Below are 21,257 nucleotides of genomic sequence, written 5' to 3'. Positions count from 1 at the left end.
AAGAACTGGTCCTGTTTTTTGACCAAACCAACTTTATAAATGGCTCAAAAATATGAAAAATAGTAAGAAAATTGTTAAAAAAAACAATCAAATTGAAAAAAAATGATCTCAAAATCTTAGATTTAATCTTATTGCTTAAAGCATCTATTTAATTTAGATAAATGTGATAAATACAGAAGAAAATAATATCCAGCCAAATTATCCAGCTTTAGTGTGAAAAACCCCTGAATCAGTTTCATTTCTCAGCTCATTTCTTCTGCAGTCTTTGTGCTGTAATGTGAGGCAGTAATTACATATGTAGACAGGAAACGGTGAAAATGTTACAGACGTTGGTGTGGTTGCCATGGAAACGCACAATCATGCCAGATTCTTTCTTTTTTTTTAGGTACTGCTGTGATAATGGCATATAAAAGTACGAGCTGCAGAGGCTGACAGATAAATGAAGCCATCAGTCAGGAAAGTGAAGTTTTTCTGAATGAATGAACCCCCACCCCCACCCCACCATCGACACCCCCGACTCAGTCAGACATATGATGGCCACTAGGGAGGAAAACCTCATTCCCTCCTTCCACCTCATTCACTCACACTCTCTCTCTCTCCCTCTCTCTCCTCTCATCTGATATCATTGTTTGAGGTCCAGGTACATGTGCGGCATTCAATCACATGCAAATGTATGGCGGATTCGAGCTGGTCAGCAGAACTGCGGCGTAGCTTTAGGTAGTGGAAATGCCAAAGCAGTGTGGAACATCCTGGGGGACAGACCATTATATTTATAGAGGCGGGCGACTTGACCTTCACTGCACATTGAGTATCAGCCATTTTAGTGCCGCTCCTCCAGATACTGAATACAGCATAATGGATCTCAGCTGCAGTGCAGTTAGTTAGCTTCAACTTCATCTTTGGCTTGTTAGAGGCGATATCTAATAATAGCTCTCTGCAATTCCATACTGTGGAGCAACTCTGTCAATACACAATCTCTGCATTCACTGTTTCTCTGGCACACAGCGGGCTCGAAGAAGAAATGTACTGTGAAATTACAGTTCTCTGCACAGGAAACACAAGCCTGGGTAGGATTTGGAACTCTGAGGTGAAGTTCAGCTGTAAGTCATTGCATAAGTTTAAAGGCCGTGTTCTGCTGTGTAAGCCCGGTGCTAAGAGTGGGACCTCTGTTAAATGTGTCTCAGCCACAGTAGGCACAGTTGGTGCAAGCCCAAAGCCAAGGACTCCTATTCATAGAGGCGCCCAGTTGTTCTCACCCAGTGGCACAGGGTGAAACCGAGGAGGATGGTCAGAGCGGGTCAAAGTATTTATAGTTGTGTAAATTATATTGTATTGAAAGGCCAAAGTTTCACACAAATGACTGATTAATCCAATGATAATTAATCACTATCAATAAGTCATTAAAAGGAACTCATATGAGACATCTTGATGTAGCTGCAACTTGTAGAGTGATCAAAAGATTCCAGGTGAAACTAAAATAGACTAAACAATATTTCCTAAGAAAAGTGCAGGGAGTAAGTGGAGACACATGTCAAATTACGGGATTAAGAAAATATTAGGATTTTGTGTTAAAACAAACCTTTTAATCACATTTATAACATCTTCAACAAGCTTCTACACCATTTCCTATCATGTGACCACAAGAGGAAAACACAGATTGATCGTATCGTTCGTCATCTTAACATTGGACTGATACAGCCACAAAAGTCTAAGCAAAGACTGAGGGGGTTGGTTCAGAACAGTGGACATAGCAGACGTTCACTCCCCCTGACACCACGGGCTGTTTTGGTTTTGCCCATGGTTAAGCGACAGTAAAAACAGGGTAAGGGGTTTTAAGTAAAGATCTTCTTAAAACGTACAAATTCATCACATTAAATACATTTTACAAGGACAACTGGTCCCGTTGAGCAGACGGGAACATTTTAGGTTACCTTCAGGTTGAGTCCACACCCCTCTGAACATGAAGAGATGCAGCCAGAGTAATACGAAACACAAAAACAATGCCATATGAATTAGGCTCGCGTAAAATCGTATCGTGTGCAATTAATCGTCAGAAAAACTCTCACCGATTAATATTTGCCACTTATCGATTACTGCGATTAGTGCCTCGAAATGATGACGCATTTTTGTGTGCGACGTACTCTCACCATCACCCGCAAGCACGCACATGTGAGCCCACAGTAACAATAATGGCGGAAGGAAGTGGTGTTCAGTTAAATGATGCCGAGCAGCACGTTCCTAACAGAGGTTCAACGTCTGTCACCATAAGCCGGAGCATGAAGAAAGCCGAACAAAGCGCAACGAGGCCACAACGCCGGTTACAGCTGTAGTATAATAGTGCCGCGCATGCGTACGCGACATGCATTAGGTGTGACGCGTGGAGTGTTAGTTGTTGCCATAGTAACCGATGGTTTGCTCGTATCAACAGAATAAACTCCGACTGGAGAAGCTGCCTCCTGATATTTATTTATTGACTCCACAACAACATAGAAAAAACATTACAACGGTGAAGTCTCCAGCAGATATTGGAAAGAATTCCACTCAGCCGAGAATCAACGATACGTTTAGTCTTTGTGCTCCTTACGACCGAACTAAGTGCTGGAAGAATGTAACAGGTTAATTTGCACAGACATACATTTAAATATGGAACTGTCCGGCTTGTTTGTAATGTTTTTTTCTGCTGTGGGACATATTCCAGTCACAGGTTAATTTGCACAAACACATTTTTTTTTAACTTGAAATAATCACTGATGTGACTTTTCTGAACTTATTTGTCCTGTTTAATTTTAACGTTGATATGCTCTGTGACCTGAAGATAAGAACATTTGAAGGACAAAGTTACTTTAAATGTTTGCTTCATTATTATTTTGAAGCAGTTTGTGCATCTGTTATCAATACATATTTCAAACATGGCTGGTTGGTGCCTAATCACTACTTACCAGCTTAACCTGTTAGAATGAAGGAGTTAACTTGCCTGATGATTTGTCAGTATCATTTTAGAACAATGTGGCGATTGAGTCAAAAACATGTCATCAATTAATCGTCAAATTAATCGTTATCGGCTAAATGCCACAATTAATCGTGATTCATTTTTTTGCCAATATCACCTAACCCTAATATAAATTAAATCAAACCACCAGATGAATTACCATGTTAACCTACATAATATGACAATACAGTCTGCAGCTTTATGTTCCTATCTTATCTAATTTTTCAGAGGAAGTCTTTAGATTTCCCTGGCTGTAACAGCACCATGCTACATCTGATTCACAGGATGAGGCTCACAGCTGCAAATAATCTGCAGCATTGTCCCAGGTTTTTTTTTCTTGCCATGCTAATGACACCCTCATCACGACTCTCTCCATTCACAAAGCAAATCCTGTCGTGATGGGAAGAACTGGCTCTGAACAGGCTGTGGGTGTCTCACTTCAGAATTCATCTCTCTCTCTTTTTTCTTTTTCTGTTTTTTTTGCAGCATCCAGCCACATGCTGCCTTTCATTGAGCTGCTCTCTGAATGTGTAGGAAATGTACATTCAGAGCAGCCTCACCATGTGATTACATCCTTTCAGGGCGCTTGTCGCTTTCCCCTTACGCTCTGTCCAACATTTTTATTTTTTTTTTTAAATTTAGGATCCAACCTGAATGAAGTTCAGGTTAAATCTGAGGCTGATCATGACAGCCGGCTCCCCACTTTGTGTGTGTGGATTGAGGCAGCTGCCTCTGTGCTTTGATGAAACACAGTGAGAGAGTGAGGAAGAGGGAAAGAAGGAGAGAGAGAGAGAGAGAGAGAGAGAGAGAGAGAGGGAGGGAGGAAAAGCGTCCTTAAACGTGGGCTGTTGTGTAATCCCTCCCAGGGCCCCTTTGCTATTTTTGTGCCTGGGTCCGCACGTCACGGTTGGGTATTTTCTCTGGTGACTAGCTCGCATCAATAGATCTTCTAATGTACACCCAGTCGGCCAGCAGCTTCATGACTGATGGGACTCTACCTTGCTAATTTCAATCATTATTGTTGCCCAGGCATGAGGAGAATGGAGAGAAGGACTGTGCAGCATGAGGAATGTCACATGTGACTGTCGATATGGGACAGGGGACTATTAAAATGTCAGGTTTGTATGAGGATTATATTTGATATCTGAATGTCAACTGCTGTACGAGCCAAGGTTTTTTTTTTTTCCTCCCTCCCATCACACCGTGTGTGCTTCATGTCATTCTGATCACACCGTGAGCTGTTGATTCATTCTGCATGCTATGTTGCTGTTAGAGCACCACAGAGCCATCCAGCCATCTCCTTATGATATTTATGGATTTGTTGTCAGCGTGAGACTTCATGCCTGTTCCCTTTAATGGCCAACTTAGCCTCTAATGATGTAATGCAGTGGCATAACGATGCTCTCCATGGTCAAGCATTTGTTTGCTCATTGTCCTCTCTCTATCTATGTGTGTGTGTGGAAAGCAGTGTTAGGGATGTGTCTTCCGTTCAGATAAGATGCCTCCATAAAGTTTCCATCCATGCGGACATACTGTACCAGTCAGCCCACAATCAGCCTGAAACACACCTACTGCCGCCCACCTGCCTGCTGTTGTTACACGTCATGGCTGCTGTGTCATATATTTTCCTATAGGTTAGTGCTTGTTGCCAAGAGTGAGACGAAACCATACAAAAAAAAACTCTGAATCTGTTGAGGGACTTGTCAATAAGACTGCTGCCTCTCTGTCATGCTCAGTTCAAAGGTATGCATTGTTACTGAGGGTCTTATCTCATTGTCACTCTGCACCCACATTCCCCTTCCCTCCTCCTGTGGCTCACAGAGGATGGAAACTAAGCAATGAGGTCAGATCGACCTTGAAAGGGAGCTCCCTACCAGGCCTCTGAATTTTTGTTACCCCCAGGCACCCCGCTTAGTTTACCTCTGTAAACCTCCCCGTTGAAACATGGATCATTCCAATCTGAGCCCACCCCCTGGTTCCCCCTTCCCTTCTCTCTCTCTCTCTCTCTCTCTCTCTCCTCCTTCACCATCCTTCATATGCTTTCATTATTATTTTTTTTCTGGAAGAAGCCCTTCTATTTTGTCTTGAAAGCAGAGCTGCTGAACCATAAAAAGAGGGACAGTGCATTTGCAAAAGAATGTTTAAAAAAAAAAAGAAAGAAAAGAAGGGGAGATTATCATTCACACAGCTGCTTTCAAGCATCTCTCGGCATCTCGAGAGTCACCTTGGATTCATACCCTCTGGTTTGTGCCTGAGCAGCGAGCGGTGCGCTAACAAAGAAAGAAAGGAAGGGGAGTGAGAGAAAGAGAGTGAGAGTCGGAGGATGTCCTAATTAAGGGGAACTCAGAGGGTTTGAACCAGATAATCTTACATAACCTCGTTAGGGAGGACACAGCATTTGATACTGAGAAGATGGAAACGACGTGCCCTCAGATACCCATCCCCACGGTATGAAGCAAAGCAAGTGTAGCGACGAAATCAGGTTACTTCAACGACAGGCATGAGACTGTTTACCCACAGTATGTGGTCCAGAGCGGAGATGATAGTAACTCAGACAGGATTGGATGAAATTTTCCATCCTTTTAAAGGCATGAGAAAGGTGCATGATACTCCATCACAACCTGACAGGACTACAAGTGCATTAACATAACATCTTTATATTTTCTGCCATGCAAATGTCATGTTGCTGTTACTGCCATGTGCAAAAATACATGTTGATTTCTGGCTTTTTCAATACACACACTCTCACTAAAAGCTAATTTTGAACTTTTTTGTTTTCTATTCAGCACACTTACACACACTCAAAATAAACACATGGTCAACCATTCATGACACACATACCACAGTGCTGGCATGCACTTTAAATACCTCTACACGCTCAAAGCGCTTCAGGAAATTTGGGGTATCTGCCAGAGTTGACATGAGGTACCATTGTAAATGTAATTTTTTTCCATTCCTGCTGTGATGGAGCTCATTATGACTTTTATTTCCCTGTTTTATTTGGAGCTGCGGATAGCTCGAGCAGCGTGTTTTAACTCAGTCTTTATTTATTAAAGTTATCTAATTTCCCTTTCTCTCTCATTTCTTTCAGATGACCCTTCCCTGCAACTCACATGTATGTTAATATCACTTCAGTCACATAACTCATTTTGTCCTTGAAAGTCAATCGATCGCAAAGGAAGTGACATTGGATTCATGGAGTCACTTGAAACTACTGCAGGGGTGAAAAGCTCTGTCGAGGGTCAAGACAGAAATGTCACACAGAAAAAATGCACATCAGACGCTGCACAGACTAGGAGGAGGCCGTCGGTCGAATTGGAAGGCAAAGGGTGGCACCAACAGCTAGAGGAAGCTCAGAGTAGAGACACGTGTGGTTTCAAAGAAATGTCAGACTCAGGGAAATCACTGCAATTAGAAGATCAGCACTCCCAAACCAAGTCCACAAGCCATCAAGACTATGAGGTGTCTTCATATCCGCTGCAGTCCACAAAGACGCTTTCTGTCGGCAGGCAGAAAGTTTCCGCACAGTCCCCGGGACCTGCATCTCACCGGAAGTCCCCCAGTTCACCTGAAGTCCACCAACAGGGTTCCCAGTCAGGGATGGATCAGTTGTCAGAGTGCAAGGTGGAACAGAAACCGCAAAAGCCTGGGAAGTATGTTTGTGATTATTGTGGAAGGGCGTGTGCCAAACCCAGCGTGCTCAAGAAACATATTCGCTCACACACCGGGGAACGGCCCTATCCCTGTGTCCCCTGTGGATTCTCATTCAAAACCAAGAGCAATTTATACAAACACAGAAAGTCCCATGCTCACTCGCTCAAAGCTGGAACGGTGCCATTCTCAGAACTTGGTTCTTACAATGCCAACACAGAACAGGGGTCCTTTGAAGGAGAAGGAGAGTTATTCTCTGATGCTGAGCAAAGCACGGACACGGACGAGGACAATCTTAATGACCCGCTGCTACTGCTGGACTCTCCAATGGAGGGATCAGATAACACTGCTGTAAAAGTACTAAATCTCATTGCTCAGAAAAAGGGAGCCACGTCAATGTCAGCTCAGGATGGTTCATCCCAGCCCCAAGAAATCAATGCACCTCCTGCTGCTGCCGAGGCTAGTCGTGCAATTCAATCTTGCACTATCAAACAGAGGCTCGCACTCCGGCTGTCTGAAAAAAGAAGCAGTGACTCTGACCACAATCTGTCACTCCCAAGCCAGTCCAGCAAGGGCAGCACGGACTCTGGCTACTTCTCGCGCTCTGAGAGCGCTGAGCACCAGACTGGCCCCCCAAACACCAATGCAAAGTCCTATCAGGAAATCATGTTTGGAAAGTGTTATCGACCAAGCCCTAAACAGTCAACAGCCTTTGTAGCTTGTAGCACAGACTCGAGTGAACACACTGGGAGACACTCAGAGAAAGGTGTGTCCCGTGTTTTCACACAAGAAAAGGACACTGTTGAGTCGATTAAAATAAACACAAAGTCGTTCACAAGGGAAGAGTTGAAAGAGCCGCAGTTAGACGCTGACATGGGGCCTCTGATCCGAAGCAACTCAATGCCAACGTCCTCGGTGGTCTGCCTGACTATGCCTCAAGCTCTCAGAGGCAGCCACTCGTTTGATGAGAGAGCGAGCACCGGGGGCATGAGGAGACTCAGGCGGCAAGCTGCTTTTGAACTATCGGCGCATGATGGCCACACAGACAGTGACAGTCATGGAAAGATGAGCGAGAGCAGCGTTTCACCCTCAGGATTGGAAATGGAAAATTACCCCTCTGTGGTGCCGAGTATGAGCCATCAGAAGCATGCGATGGAACTGGCAACGCGGAAGCGTCGGAAAGAGAAGAGGGAAGAGGAGGATTTGGCAGGGCACTATGAGGGCCATCATGAACAGTGTGAAGAGATGTTTGATTCAGGCAAAGATTATGATTTAAAACAAGCTGCAGCGGGCATGATGGCTTTAGGGAGAGGACAGATGGACAGGTGTGACATGGACATATCAATAAGCCCTGAAATGTCTGGTCGAAAAACTTTAGGGAATGTAATTTCAGTTATCCAGCACACAAACTCACTGAACAGGCCTCACTCTGATCAGACTGAGTCTTACAAATATGGGCAGAGGCAGGACAGTGTCTCTTCATATCAAGCTATGGAGGTGAGTGAATCATATGATCTGGAGCGGAGTGACAGCAGATTGAGGCAGTCGGTTCAAATAGGGCCTAAACTTGTGCGGCAACCCAATATACAAGTCCCTGAAATTAGGGTAACGGTAGAGCCTGACAGTCCAGAAAAAGCTCCAGAGGTGCAGGTGAAGGAGCCAGAGAAGCACGTGGAGGAGTTTCAGTGGCCTCAGAGGAGTGAAACTTTAGCACAATTCCCTCCAGAGAAGCTCCCTCCAAAGAAGAAAAGGCTACGCCTGGCTGATATCGAGCACTCCTCCGGTGAATCTAGCTTTGAGTCTGCCTGCACCAGTCTCTCCCGCAGCCCGAGCCAAGACAGCAACTTATCTTATAGCTCCACCTTCTCCTTTGACAGAGAAGAGAGTTTAAAGTCAGTCTCCCCAGCCAGGCAGGATGAATTTGGCAAACCACTTGAGCTCTTAGCTGTGCCAGGGAGTGGGCACTCCCTCTCCATGCTCAACCAGCGTCAACAACATGAAATGAGACGCTCCTCCTCTGAGCAGGCGCCGTGTAACTTGCGCAAGGAGTTCCCAGAGTTACGCAGCATATCATTTGACTATGGGAGCCTTTCTCCAACATCTAAAGTTAGACACGTGGACATCATTGCTGTGAAGGAGAGGAGGAGGGGGAACTTAGTGCGACAGGAGTCACTGAATATGGATACTGAGGCAACACAAGTCACATCACAAGTGTTTCCACAGTACCTCAGCTGCACTTCCCCTCCTTTCACTGCGGCTACCCTTCTGCCGCAGCCGATATTTTCCACTGGAAATACATTTCCTCAGCTGTCACATCCGAGCCTTTTGGTTCCTGTAAGAATCCAAACTCATGTGCCGTCCTATGGCAGTATCACATACACCTCAGTGTCACAGATATTTGACAATCAGTATGATAGCATTAGCTCTGCTACGTCCGTCTTTCAGAATCAAACGTCCCGACTGGCTGGAAATGCTAAATATCCAAAACCACCTTCATCGCACACCCTTAACATCGAAGCCCTTGATTTGTCATCAGCTAAGCTCAAGACAGGCATCCCTCTCTCTCTGACCTCCAGAACTATCTCCACCACTAATGCCTCCAGTGGTGGTGCAAACAAGCGGATGCTGTCTCCTGCCAGCAGCATGGATCTGTTCATGGAGGTCAAACAACAGAAACGTGTGAAGGAGGAGAGAATGTTTGGGCAGATTGTGGAGGAGCTGAGTGCTGTGGAGTTGGGAAAATGTAATTTGAGTGAGGAGAAGGGGCACAGGTCAGAGGTGCAGGGTGCATCAACACCTCATGCTCAGGATGACTCACGCAGGAATAAATTTATCACACTTCAGCAAAAAGTGACCGAGGCCACTGACCATGGCATTGAGACAGCTATGGAAAGCAGCTCCTTGGATACAAGCTCCCCTCCTTACACCGTCATACCAGCCAGTGACGTGAAAGAAGCTGGCATGGAGAAACGAGTGCAGATGGACATGGTGGCACAGCTGGTTACCAGTCCAGACATCCTGATCTCAGACACCGAGCATTCGAGGCTGTTATCTCAGTTTCCAAGTCTTCGCACAACGACAGGTGTAAGCTGGTGTTATCTCAACTACACCAAGCCGAGCTGCTCTCACAACAGCGCCCCTTTCTCCTCCGTGTACGCCACCTGGTGTGTGAGTTCCCACAACCCCAACCCTCTTGAATTGAGCACCAGCGCCGCTCTGGCCCAGCTGCAATCCAAGCAAAGGGGAGACAAGGTTATATACACTGTGGCTGCCATGTGTCAACCTGGCACAGGGAAGCTGGTGTCATCCCTCATCCTGTGGAGGCAGACCGTGGAGCAGGTGAGAAAAGTATTGAGCCTAGTTACGACAGATTGCTAATATCACGTATAAATTACTAAATACATCCTTGAACGGGGTAGTATTTCACCTTGGTGCTGTAACTAATAAATGTTTGCATGAGTTAAGAGAAAGTTTCAAGGGCCTTATTACCCAGAATTTGGCAAAACACACGCTTAATTTGGCAGAAAGTTCCCTTGGCAAGTGTCTGAAAAAAGCATTTGCCTGCTGATGATTATGATTTTAATAAAATGATACAAAAAATGAAAGTGGTCTTAGCAGGATGCTTATCTCTGGATAAAAAGGATATATTACCACAGAGTTATGTGCATTATGGTCTTCCCTCTCTGCAGCAGCAGCAGAATAATTCATGTTTGCAAAACATGCTGTGTAATGCCATGTGTGACACACAATATCGGACGCATCGTGTTACACCATCGATACGGTGTCCACTTAGAATGGATGTTAACACAATGTTTGTTCATCTGATTCAGCTGCAAAGGAAACCGGAGCCCAAAGAGGTGGACATCACCTACGGGAAGAAGGTGAAAGACATCAGCTGCAGAGTGAAGACTGCCAAGGAGGAGTGGAAAGAGAGGGAGGCTTCCACGACCCAAACAGTGCCAACACGAATTAAGATCTTCGAGGGAGGGTCAGTCAAGATATTACTTATCGTAACACTTGTCATTTCTGCTGACTGGAAATACAGAAGTTATTTTAAGCTGCTGGTGTGCTCTTCTTCCCTATTTAGGACGTGTGTGATTTATTGGAAAATATTCTATTTCTTTTTTAGGTACAAGTCCAATGAAGACTATGTGTATGTGAGGGGTCGAGGCCGGGGGAAATACATCTGTGAAGAGTGTGGTATCCGCTGTAAGAAGCCAAGCATGCTGAAAAAACACATCCGGACTCATACAGACGTGCGACCGTACATCTGCAGGGTGTGCAACTTTGCTTTTAAAACTAAAGGTGAGCATTAAAAAAACATTTTTTTCTCCAGTTCCAGTCTGAGGTATAGGAATGAGCTTTGTGACCTTTTTTTTTTTTAAACAGGAAACCTGACTAAACATATGAAGTCAAAGGCACACATGAAGAAATGTCTTGAGCTGGGAGTGTCAGTGTCAATGGATGACACAGAGATACAGGAACACGGTAGGATGATGACATGTATTAATCTTGCCAGGCTGCCACAGAGCAATAAATCTGAACTGATGTGTTTGTCTTTCAAAGTGGACGACATCCAACCGGAGTCCAAGGCAGAGGTAGCCGTGACAACCAAACATCAGTTCTCAGATGCTGAAGATTCTGATGGTATGGATGAAGAAGTTGACGAAATTGATGAAGATGAGGATGAGGATGATGAATATGAGGGTGACTCCACCCCAAAGCTGCGTTCAAGGAGCACGAGTCCTCAAACGTGTGGAGTTACCTCTTTGTCGGTTACAGCCACGGCTGCCATCCACGGCTGCTCGCTCGCCTCTCTGCCTGGAGTGGATGTCCGTCAGCAGTCATCCAGCAGGCGTGGGGGCTCAGATCATCGACCTGTCTTCACAACTGAGCAGAGGGAGAAGTCTGTGGATGAAGACTCACTAACAATGCTCTCTCCAGACCAGTCCAGCTTCCTGTTTGACCCATATTCCTCATGTCTGCTTTCTCCTGGCTGGGAGTCTCCTATCCGGGAGCCCTCCCCTTCACGCCTGCGTTACCCGTCCCCGAGGCGAGAACTCTCCCCGCGAGGTCGCTCTTCTCCCAGGTGGGATACCTCTCCACTGAGGCCTGGATCACCCGGCTTCACGCCTATTCAACACCCTTCTCCAGTCTCCATCGAACGACCCATGTCTCCTGGAACAGAGCTACCTGGGAAGCGAGAGTCTTCAGTCAGAGGCAGGCAGAGGGTTGTGCTGAGGGCTGTTTCACCACGCAGAGGCTCGCACCAACATAAAGGCAGCGGTGATAAAACCAGACACCAAGCAAAGATGGAGATGGCTCAACAGCAAGGAGCCTTTGAAATGGAAATGGTACGAAGTTTCCAGTTCTGCTCTTTACTTCTGTTTGTGTGTGTTTGTGTCCTTTTGAAGTAAGGCCAGTGGCAAAATGACATGAAATACAATTAAAGCATAGGTGGGGGTTACCAAGCACACAAGCCCCTGTTTAAGATGACGTTTGCCTCAATACATTGTGAAATAGTCCCTTTAACTTTTGCTTGATCCTTAGTAAGTAGTGGCTAAAGGTAACTATGCATTGCCTGAAAAGAAAGTGAGTAAAAAAGGGTTATGGTGAGTCAGGAGATGATCATGGTCTTATTGCAGCCAATTCTGAGGAGGTGTTCCAGATTTAAAGGAATATTCTGTACTTGGAGAGGTTCTTTTTCTTTTTAGTTAATGATGCTAACATTTCTCAATATATCTTCACATGAAAAGTTGGCGGTGTTGAGTGTGTTGCTAACGCTGCCAATCTGTCGCTTCAGGATCAAAGGAGCAGCTCGGCTTCCACTCTGACTGCCGCTGCCAGTTCTCATCACCAGAACATCCTAAGCCACCTCCCTCTTCACTCCCAGCAGCAGGCCCACAGTTTGCTCCCCGTCGTTCCTGTCGGAGGGCTCCAGATGTTGCACTCGCCGCCTTCCTCCAGCACTGATGTCAGCCCTTCTTCAGTGCCGAGCCCCCAGAGCAGTGAGGGCCAGCGATGCAGCAGCAGGGAGGGTTCTGTCCACGGACCTGACACAGGCGGAGAGGACATCAGAGGCCAGAGCCAGCTGTCCTTCCATCAGGAGAAAAGCCTCGAACCTGGCGTCATGGACAGCAGACAGGAGGAGAGCGTCCAGACATGCTTGAAAGCCATCGCCTCGCTGAAGATCACCACAGAGGACCCTCATTAAAGCCCCATTTTTTTGTCTCTGTGATTCAATCCAGGAACAGACGCCCCTCTGCTACACCTGCGACCTTTTTAATCCTCGGCCCTTTAGGCACATAACCTCATGTTTATCCCATTAGAGGCAATATAATAACACTTCCTCTGATCTTGCACATGCAACAGACAGTTTCTTCTAAACAGGAAACCTTCACGGTGAAGAAGACCGTCTGATGTGCTCCTCTCTTCGGAAGCTCTTTGAAACAATGTGCAGGAAGTTTTTTTAGCGAGGTGAAGAATCATTTATTGGGTGCAGGTGCAATATGGAAAGATATTATGCTAATATGCCTTTGTCTGACATAGTAGTCTGCGTACAATTGCACATAAATTATATTTATGGATTCTGTACAAATGTCCTTAACATATACTCCTTCTTAGATGCATACAAACAGTGTATTTTACTGTGTGTACTTTGAAAATAGACTGTTGTTTATGTAATCATATCAAGGTGTGATGCAGTAGTGCAGTAAATAAAGACTATTTATAAGGGGAAAGTATGTGTATTATGAAACAGTCTGACCAAATTATAAGTAGACGCTTCTTGTGCAGTTTGGTGCTTCTGAACAAGCAGCAAGGGTCCGTGCCTTTATTTTGCTTTTCGTCTTTTATCCGAAGGTTGACAGTATTCAGGAGTGTCTGCGCTCAAAGGAGAAACCTTTATCTTGTTTTTTTTTGTTGTTCTGCTGACAGACGGATGCAGCTTGATTTTATGTGAAAGAATCTTAAAAAAAATGTTGCATTTTTTTCTTAATGTTGTGGTTTTTATCTCGGTAAAAATGCATGGGATTTGCTATTGCACAAAAATAGAGGAAGTAATTATGTAATTATGAATACTGTAAGATGTATTTATATATTAGAACGTAAGCACTTATTGATACTGGTAAACATTTGACTACTATTTATATGGTATATCTGTACTTATGCAGCAGTGATGCAGTTATGCAGTGAGCCACGCTGGCATTGCTTTTTGATCTTTGACTAAACAGCTTTTTTCTCGCTTATACAGATGACCATAAGCATTTTTTTTTAGTTTTTTTTTTTTGGTTTTAAAGATGCACTTTCATCCTTTCATCTTTGGTGTTTTTACTGACTCGGTCAGTGGGAAATGGAAGAGTAAAACATGTCGTGGCTTTGAAACATTCCAGTTGTTTTTTTTGTTCTTCTCATTGTGTGAAACACACAAATCCAAGGGGCTATGCTGATCAGTCAATAGAACATTTCAAGTGTAACTGGAAAAAAAAATCAATATCATTTACTGTAAGTAATGCTAATGATGTTATCAGCATGAGTTGATTGACTATTACTGTGCTTCAGCTCAAAATGTAAGTAATCACTCACCAAACGCATTACTTCTTCTTCTCTGTACATATATGTGTATTTTTATGATTTAAACTATTTTTGCAGTGTTGAAAACTTTTTATGTGGATTGTTTATATCTCTTTAAGAGGTAAAATGTCTGCAGTCGATGGTTTAACGAGGGTGAAAATAGCACAGTGTTGATCGCTAACAGTGTGTCTCATCTTTTAAAAAAAAAACTTCAGTTTGAGAATGGAAAAAAAAATAATATTGTTCACTCATGTTTACATATAAACAATTTTTAAAGGTGCACTGCTTTAATTTTGTGTTTCCCTCTCTGAAGGTGTACTATGTAGCTTTGATTTGATGGTTGTGTACCTTTATTTGTGGTGGTGCAGAATGCTGATAAAATGTGAAGGGAAAGTGAAGCCTTTTATTTTGCTTTTGCATATTCAGATTGTTGTTTTTCTTTTTTTGTTTTCTATTGTGTATTCACATTTACTGAACTGCATTGTGCCTCTCATGTCTATGGAAATTCCCTGTAAAACACACAGAGGACAAATCGTTTTACCTCTCAGCTAAGATTTTTCTTGAGGGAAGAAATCCTCGGTAGCCAATCCGTTTGTTTAGCTATTTGCATCAAAACTGGTTATAGTCAGGTCGGAGTGCCTCTTTTATGCTATGAGGAATTTATTGTTTGGTGCTCTACTTTTTCAGATTAAATTCAAAATTGTTTTAAAAGAATATACTTCTAACCCAAGGATGTGTGTTGCTGATTATTTCACAGCTGCATAATTAAAATGGGAAAGATCTCTTTTATATATATATATATGTCCATGAATGCATCGCAACTTAAGAAAACACACATGCTAACAGACAAAACCCGACCGTTCTCATTGTGAGTGTAAAAAAGTATTTCCAGACCTTTAAAACTGCTGGTGTGTGTGTATCTGGTGCCCTCCTGTGGTGATGTGGGACGTGTTGTTTGGGGTGAACATCTGAAAAATTGGTAAAGAGAAACAGTAAAGATTTGCCTTGTTTAATGTCGTCAAGAGGTCTGCTTTAAACCCAAACATGCCTAAACCTAAGCAAGTAGTAGCCAAACCTTAAAAATGAAACTAAACCACCAATGAGGATGTTAATAAATGAAGAAGAATCCCAGCCTCCTGTAGAGGTGTACCCATCACCCACCCCTCCGCCTCTTTCAGGAGCCTTTATACTTGTCTAGATCGCCCACATGGTCAAATCCACAAACAAAAGCTTCCCTGATGTGATGACACACAAGCTGCAAATACAACAAGAGCAAATTACGAAATGCAGGTTGTGCAAATGACAATGTAAATGTGCACAACTGTTTTATCGCCAGGTTAAGAAATGAGGAAGAGGAAGAGGAAGAGGAGGGCTTTTACCAACACATTGAACGTGCAGTATGTCCAAACAACCACAAGGGGCACCAGATACACCCACACTAGTCGTTTCAACAGCCTAGCAGACTCTCAGAGTAACAAAGCACAGATGTCTGTCACTTTTTGGGTCCCCTGAAAACACTCCTGTTGTCCGCTGCACAGTTTTCTTTGAAATTTGTTTTCTTTATTTTCATGTGTTTTGTCTGTTTATATGCATTTTTCTTAAGTTGCGGTGAAATGAGGTGTCTCAGACACTGCAGGCTTTAGAGGATCTCTTTTAGAGGATCACCAACAACATTAAACATTTTTATGTGTCTACCTGAACATTTGTTAAACATGTATTACTTGAGGATCTAACAAAGCTTTGTGCTGTTCTCTGGGTTGGGGAGGAAGTCTGCTCTAATTCTGGCCAATCAGAGATCTCTCTCTCTCTCTTTGTGCTGCTCAGTCACCAGGCTTGTCAGGCCCATTTGTTAGAATAATTATATGGCTGTTAACAGCAACCCAGCTTAAAATAAAATGAGCACTGCGCTGGTTTAAAGCGGCGAAGGCATCACATAAAATGGCCGCTCTGGATCTTCTGCAGCCACTGTGTGAACCAGTCCTGCCACAATACAAGTTGTTTTTTTAAAGTGGAGGTGTCTCTGTCCTCCCTCTCTCTGCTCTGAGTGAGCTGTGCTCCTCTGGTTTATTTTGAGGTGGTCTTATCACAGCTGTTGTATCTGTGGTGGCAGCCTGTCCGAGCCCCTCGACACTCTCTTCCTTTTCCCCCTCTGGCCCTTGGTCCTGGTAAGACCCTGTTTGTTCCTTAGCCTGCTTCTTCTTCTTCTTCTTCTTCTTTCAGACACATTTAACACTTCAATGGCATAAAAATAACCTTAAATCATGTGTTTAAGATGACTTTAAAGCCTCTTCCTCTTAACCATACTAATAAGATCTCTCTTCTCTGTTGACGGCTGTTGAAGTTTGCCAAGTGTGTTAAAGATGAGAAGGTGTTAATAGCAGAGCCTTGCCTGCCTTATTTGTTAACAAAATGGAAAGAAGAACTTCTTATTTATAATCAAGTATTGTTTTCTAAAATAATGTCCCTACAGCCTTATATTTAATTACGTAATTTCCATTGAATATCTGCCTTCTTTAAAAAAAAATACCACAGATGCTTCTTATGTAACAGTACTGTGTTTTTTAAACTGAATATCAATAGTTGAACAAAAAATGCATCCTTTGTGCACACAACCACTGACACTGACATCAATAAGAGAGGATTAGAAATAAATAAATAACGTGCCCATATTAAGAAGTTCTTAAAATAGCCCGTGGGTCTGGAACAGGTGCCATGTGCTCTGCTTGTGAAAGCACAGGCAGTGTGAAGGCTGCACTAATTTTATGTGCGTAAACAGGCTCTTGCTGTGAGCCTGTACAACACAAGATCGACACGAGCAGGCAATGAGGCGTGATGATTGTGTGGGTTTGATCAGATTTTTGCCACAATAGGCGACAGTTTTCCAAATTTCTGAAGCATAATAGTAAAATATAACATGAGAGTACAATGTGCTGACTGTGTTTTAGCCCACGGGGCGCTAGTTAGCCTGCTAAACCACTAATGTGATGTAGTTTGCTGTAATATCACGTAGACAGATAGCTAAAGTGGAAAATGACAAATGGCCAACATGACAGACGCATTGATTGTTGTCCTTAATGCACTTTTAAAAACAAAAAACAAAATGGCTCCGAAACAGACATGTCAGAGTTTATCATAAAATGATTTTCCTGCACCTACAGCTAAAACATGGAGGCCTGTCAGGAGAGCTGCAGTGCACACACAGGTCCTGAGGCGTCGCCAGCCGAGGATCGCCACATTGACCTGACAGAAGACCTGGACCAACAGCTGGAGGACATCATTAGCACCTACCAGGCTGCTGAGGTTCCAGCTGAGCCAGAGGACACAGAGGAGGTCGCAGCCGTGAAAGAGGCAGACACCCGCAAGGACCAGAAACTGGAGAAGAAGATGCTCAAAAATCTAGGTGTGTTTCTTTCTTTCTTTCTTTTTTTTCAAAATGTATTATCGATTTTAGCTGAGGTTGTTTTGATTCAGCTCCGTCAGCAAAAGTCCAAGTTGTACTGAAAGTGATAGGTGTGTAAGCAGAGCCATAGGGTGTGTAAGCGTATCCATCTGCAGGTAAAGTAGTATTTCAACATGCCTTTTATAGCTGGATGCTAAGATGATTCCTCACAGTGTGGGCCGACAGACTTCTTGTAATCTCAGATGATTTTTCCAAAGCTCTGTGTGATCCCTGGTAGGATGGTGTTTGACTTGTGATTCTCTGTGGCTGCTCAGGGAAAGAAGCCATGCTGCTGATGCAAAGTCTGAACAAACTCGACACTCCAGAACAGAAACTGGAGGCCATCATCAAAAAGCATGCCGAGCTGGTGAGTGGATGATGAATGAGGAGCAGAGCTGCTTCCAAGGGAAAGATATATTCTCCCCCCCCCACCATGTGGGCAAAATAGGACATTTTTGCGTTTGTGTGTTTGCAGCTGGAGGAGCATCGAAGTGATCAGAAGCAGACGAAGGTTCTACAGAAGAAGCTGCTCCAAGTGATGAAGGAGAAGGACCAGCTGCAGAGCGAGCACAGCCGGGCCGTGCTGGCTCGCAGTAAACTGGAGGGCCTGTGCAGAGAGCTGCAGAGACACAACAAGACTCTGAAGGTACTTCAGCTCCTGATGTTCCTGCTCCACACGTGACTAAACAGTTTCTGGTGTGAGCCATTTGCTGTGAGCTGAGCTGCAGGGCCAGGTGGTGTCACCATATGTCGTGCTCTACAGGAGACGACATCAGCTGGCACCAAAAAATCAGCCCTTTATGTCAACACTCAGGATTTGACCCTCTTACACGGCTACACCCAAAGCTCCCGGTGTGAAGCGTTGTTTACAGTTTGCTTTACATCTCCGGTGGATATCTGGGGAAATCCTCACAATCATATAAAGTTCTGTCAGTTAAAGTATGGCACGGTCCTTCTCATCAGATGGTGGCCTACTGTGCACACTGTGCATGTGTAGTTTTGGGAAATAGATGCTTTAATGCCAACTGCCTGCCCGACTGATCTACCAGGCTGTAACTGCTGTCTACAAAATGAGTACAGAAAGCTAAATTAACCAATAAAATGACTTCATTCTAATTAATACCAAAATCTATCATGCTAGGCTGAAACACCATTCATACATAAAGACTTTTCTCATATGATTTTGCCATTAGTTAAAGCACCTTCTAAACATCTTGCTGTATTTTGCTGTACACTTCTATCAGACATTGTGAGATGCATTAACAAACAGGTTTTCCTTCCGATGTGGATGTTTAAGGTGTAGTATCTCCACAAACACACGCTAACCTTCTCATTCGATAAGCTGAAACTATCAGCCGCAGCCACAGTTTTACACTGTTCTTCCGGCTATGAATGAATAATGATTGAATCCTTTCTTGTCTCCAGACTTTGTGGAGGAGTAATCAGGCTTGTGCTCGGCTGCCAGAGTCTGTCAGAGTATTCATATGTTGTAAAAAGATGCAAATGCATCTTGCAGTGCAGTGTGGCTTTAGCACTCACATGCATCCCTGACTTGCAGGAGGAGACCCTGCAGAGGTGCAGAGAGGACGACCTGAAGAGAAAGGAGATCACCACCCACTTTCAGGGCACGCTCAGCGAGATTCAGGCTCAAATCGAGGAACACAGCACCCGCAACACCAAGCTGTGTCAGGAGAACAGCGCGCTGGCAGAGAAGCTGAAGGGACTCATTTCACAATACGACCAGCGAGAGGCGGTATGGATCCTGAGACACACTCTGAGCTGAGAGTCACATAACATTAGGCCAGCCCATTTATATTCTTCTACATGCAGGCTTGACACTGGATGAACTGCACTTATATTATATAAACCCCCACTCATCTGTGCCCATGAATTATTTCCAGATTCCACCCAGGTCTTACATTTATTAGTTACAGTATTTCAGTTTTATGCAGCCAAAAAGCTCCCAGAGCGAGAAATGAAATTAGCTTTGTGTGTGAAAATGACTCATAAATTCACCTGAATTTCTTCCAGAACCTGGAAAAGGTCTTCAAGCACAGAGACCTGAAAGAAAAGCTGCTGGAAACCAAACTCACGCAGGCGCAGCTGATGATGAAGGAGGCAGAGGAGAAGCACAAGTTGGAAAAAGAGCATGTGTGTTTGAGTGCAACACATTTATAGATGCAAGTTACCTAAAGCTCATTTTAATGGAACTAAATATTATTATTATTCACACAGATGCTAAAACAGGTGGCGGAGTATAAAACACAACTGAAGATGTTGAAGGAGCAAGAAAACGATATGAGGTCTCAGGTAGAGTAGCAAAGCTTCATGGGTAAAATTAGATTGTTTTTTTGCTTCTCATGAGACATGCATAATATTTCTGTAACCATTTCTCCTCAGCTTGATATGTACTCCAAGAAGTTTGATGAGATCCAAGGCACGGTATCAAAGAGTAACAGTGTCTACAGCGGCTTCAAACAGGACATGGATAAAGTAAGTGAGGAGCATCTGAAGGCATGATGGTTCATCTACACGAAAAACAAAACAAAACTAACACTTCAAAATCTGTATGAGCCTATATTTGAGTGACTATTTTTAGAAGAGGCTTTGGTTGTGTGAAGTGTAACATGATTTTTTTTGTGGTGTAGATGGCCAAGAAAATGAAAAAGCTGGAGAAAGAATGCCAGTCGTGGAAGACTCGCTTTGACGGCTGCAACAAGAGTCTCATTGACATGGTGGCAGATGTAAGAAACATCTTTTTCTACGAGGGTTTGTTGTTTAAATCGGTTCAATAACAGATATGTTCAATATGTTTTACAGAAAGCAATCAAGGAAAAAGAGTTCGAGCTTCTCAGCATCAAGAACCAGAAGCTGGAGAGTCTGTGCAGGGCTTTGCAAGAAGAGAGGAAGAATCTCTACGATAAGGTGCAGCAGGCCGGCAGTCAACCGTACTCAGCTGAGCTGGCAGAGCAGGAAGTCCCCGAGGAGCAGGAGGCCCCCAAAATCCCAAAACTGGATCACCCTGTCCAAAACACCACAGATCCTTCTCCCGCCGAGACGCTCACAACTCCGCTGCAGGAGAAACTGGCCAAACTGAAGGCTGAGCAGGCCCTGCTGAAGGAGGTCGCTGGTTCTTTCACAATATCTCATGTCATACCCACAGAAACGGGTGCTAGCCAATCAAACGGACACTCTGAGGATGTCCCGGAGCCGGAGGAGGGCATCCACAGAGAGGAACCCCAGGAAGTCCATGAGAACGCATACCAAGACCAGAGAGATTTGGAAATGGAGTCGGTTGATTAAAGCTTGTGAAAACCAATGTGAAAAGAAACCTGCTTCTAGCAATAAAAACAGAAAGCCTGGTTCTGATCCTCATACAGAAGGCCAAACACTTTTTGTTGTTTATTGTTGTTTAGAAAATGCCTGTTTTTTACCCCTTTAATGCATTTTTAACCTAAATGAGCTCAATGACGTTTGCAGGAATTGTTGGATTTTTAGATATAATAAAAGCACAAATCACTTTTTTCTATGTTTACATAAAATGAAGAATATCACAATTACAATATTTTACAGAACCAAAACCCACTTTGGGAATAATATCTAGTA

The 21,257-nt window shown here is 43.9% G+C and overlaps 2 protein-coding genes across 2 annotated transcripts; both read left to right on the top strand.

Annotated features, from left to right (window-relative positions):
• Positions 1-3,925: 3,925 nt before the first annotated feature.
• Positions 3,926-14,942, top strand: hivep2b (HIVEP zinc finger 2b). The gene is made up of 7 exons (XM_028395178.1): positions 3,926-4,107; positions 6,081-9,979; positions 10,471-10,628; positions 10,770-10,945; positions 11,030-11,128; positions 11,207-11,994; positions 12,444-14,942. The coding sequence occupies exons 2-7, from the start codon at positions 6,185-6,187 to the stop codon at positions 12,852-12,854; spliced, it is 5,427 nt and encodes a 1,808-aa protein (XP_028250979.1). The 5' UTR covers positions 3,926-4,107; positions 6,081-6,184; the 3' UTR covers positions 12,855-14,942.
• Positions 14,943-16,133: 1,191 nt separating this feature from the next.
• txlnbb (taxilin beta b) lies at positions 16,134-21,042 on the top strand. The gene is made up of 10 exons (XM_028395180.1): positions 16,134-16,377; positions 17,371-17,612; positions 17,927-18,018; positions 18,127-18,297; positions 19,210-19,404; positions 19,683-19,802; positions 19,887-19,961; positions 20,052-20,144; positions 20,300-20,395; positions 20,472-21,042. The coding sequence occupies exons 2-10, from the start codon at positions 17,378-17,380 to the stop codon at positions 20,952-20,954; spliced, it is 1,560 nt and encodes a 519-aa protein (XP_028250981.1). The 5' UTR covers positions 16,134-16,377; positions 17,371-17,377; the 3' UTR covers positions 20,955-21,042.
• Positions 21,043-21,257: the final 215 nt, after the last annotated feature.

The sequence above is a fragment of the Parambassis ranga genome, chromosome 22 (genome assembly GCF_900634625.1).
Source record: "Parambassis ranga chromosome 22, fParRan2.1, whole genome shotgun sequence".
In the NCBI taxonomy this organism is placed as follows: domain Eukaryota; kingdom Metazoa; phylum Chordata; class Actinopteri; family Ambassidae; genus Parambassis; species Parambassis ranga.
Note: the sequence above shows the minus strand (reverse complement) of the source record. Positions and strands in the feature narration are given on the sequence as shown.

Excerpts from the sequence above, each read along its gene's own strand:
- hivep2b (XM_028395178.1), top strand. The coding sequence starts at position 6,185 with ATGGAGTCACTTGAAACTACTGCAGGGGTGAAAAGCTCTGTCGAGGGT. Across the intron at positions 10,946-11,029 it reads CTTTGCTTTTAAAACTAAAG|GAAACCTGACTAAACATATG; the intron begins GTGAGCATTAAA and ends TTTTTTAAACAG. Across the intron at positions 11,995-12,443 it reads GAGCCTTTGAAATGGAAATG|GATCAAAGGAGCAGCTCGGC; the intron begins GTACGAAGTTTC and ends CTGTCGCTTCAG.
- txlnbb (XM_028395180.1), top strand. The coding sequence starts at position 17,378 with ATGGAGGCCTGTCAGGAGAGCTGCAGTGCACACACAGGTCCTGAGGCG. Across the intron at positions 18,019-18,126 it reads TCAAAAAGCATGCCGAGCTG|CTGGAGGAGCATCGAAGTGA; the intron begins GTGAGTGGATGA and ends GTGTGTTTGCAG. Across the intron at positions 19,803-19,886 it reads ACAAGTTGGAAAAAGAGCAT|ATGCTAAAACAGGTGGCGGA; the intron begins GTGTGTTTGAGT and ends TTATTCACACAG.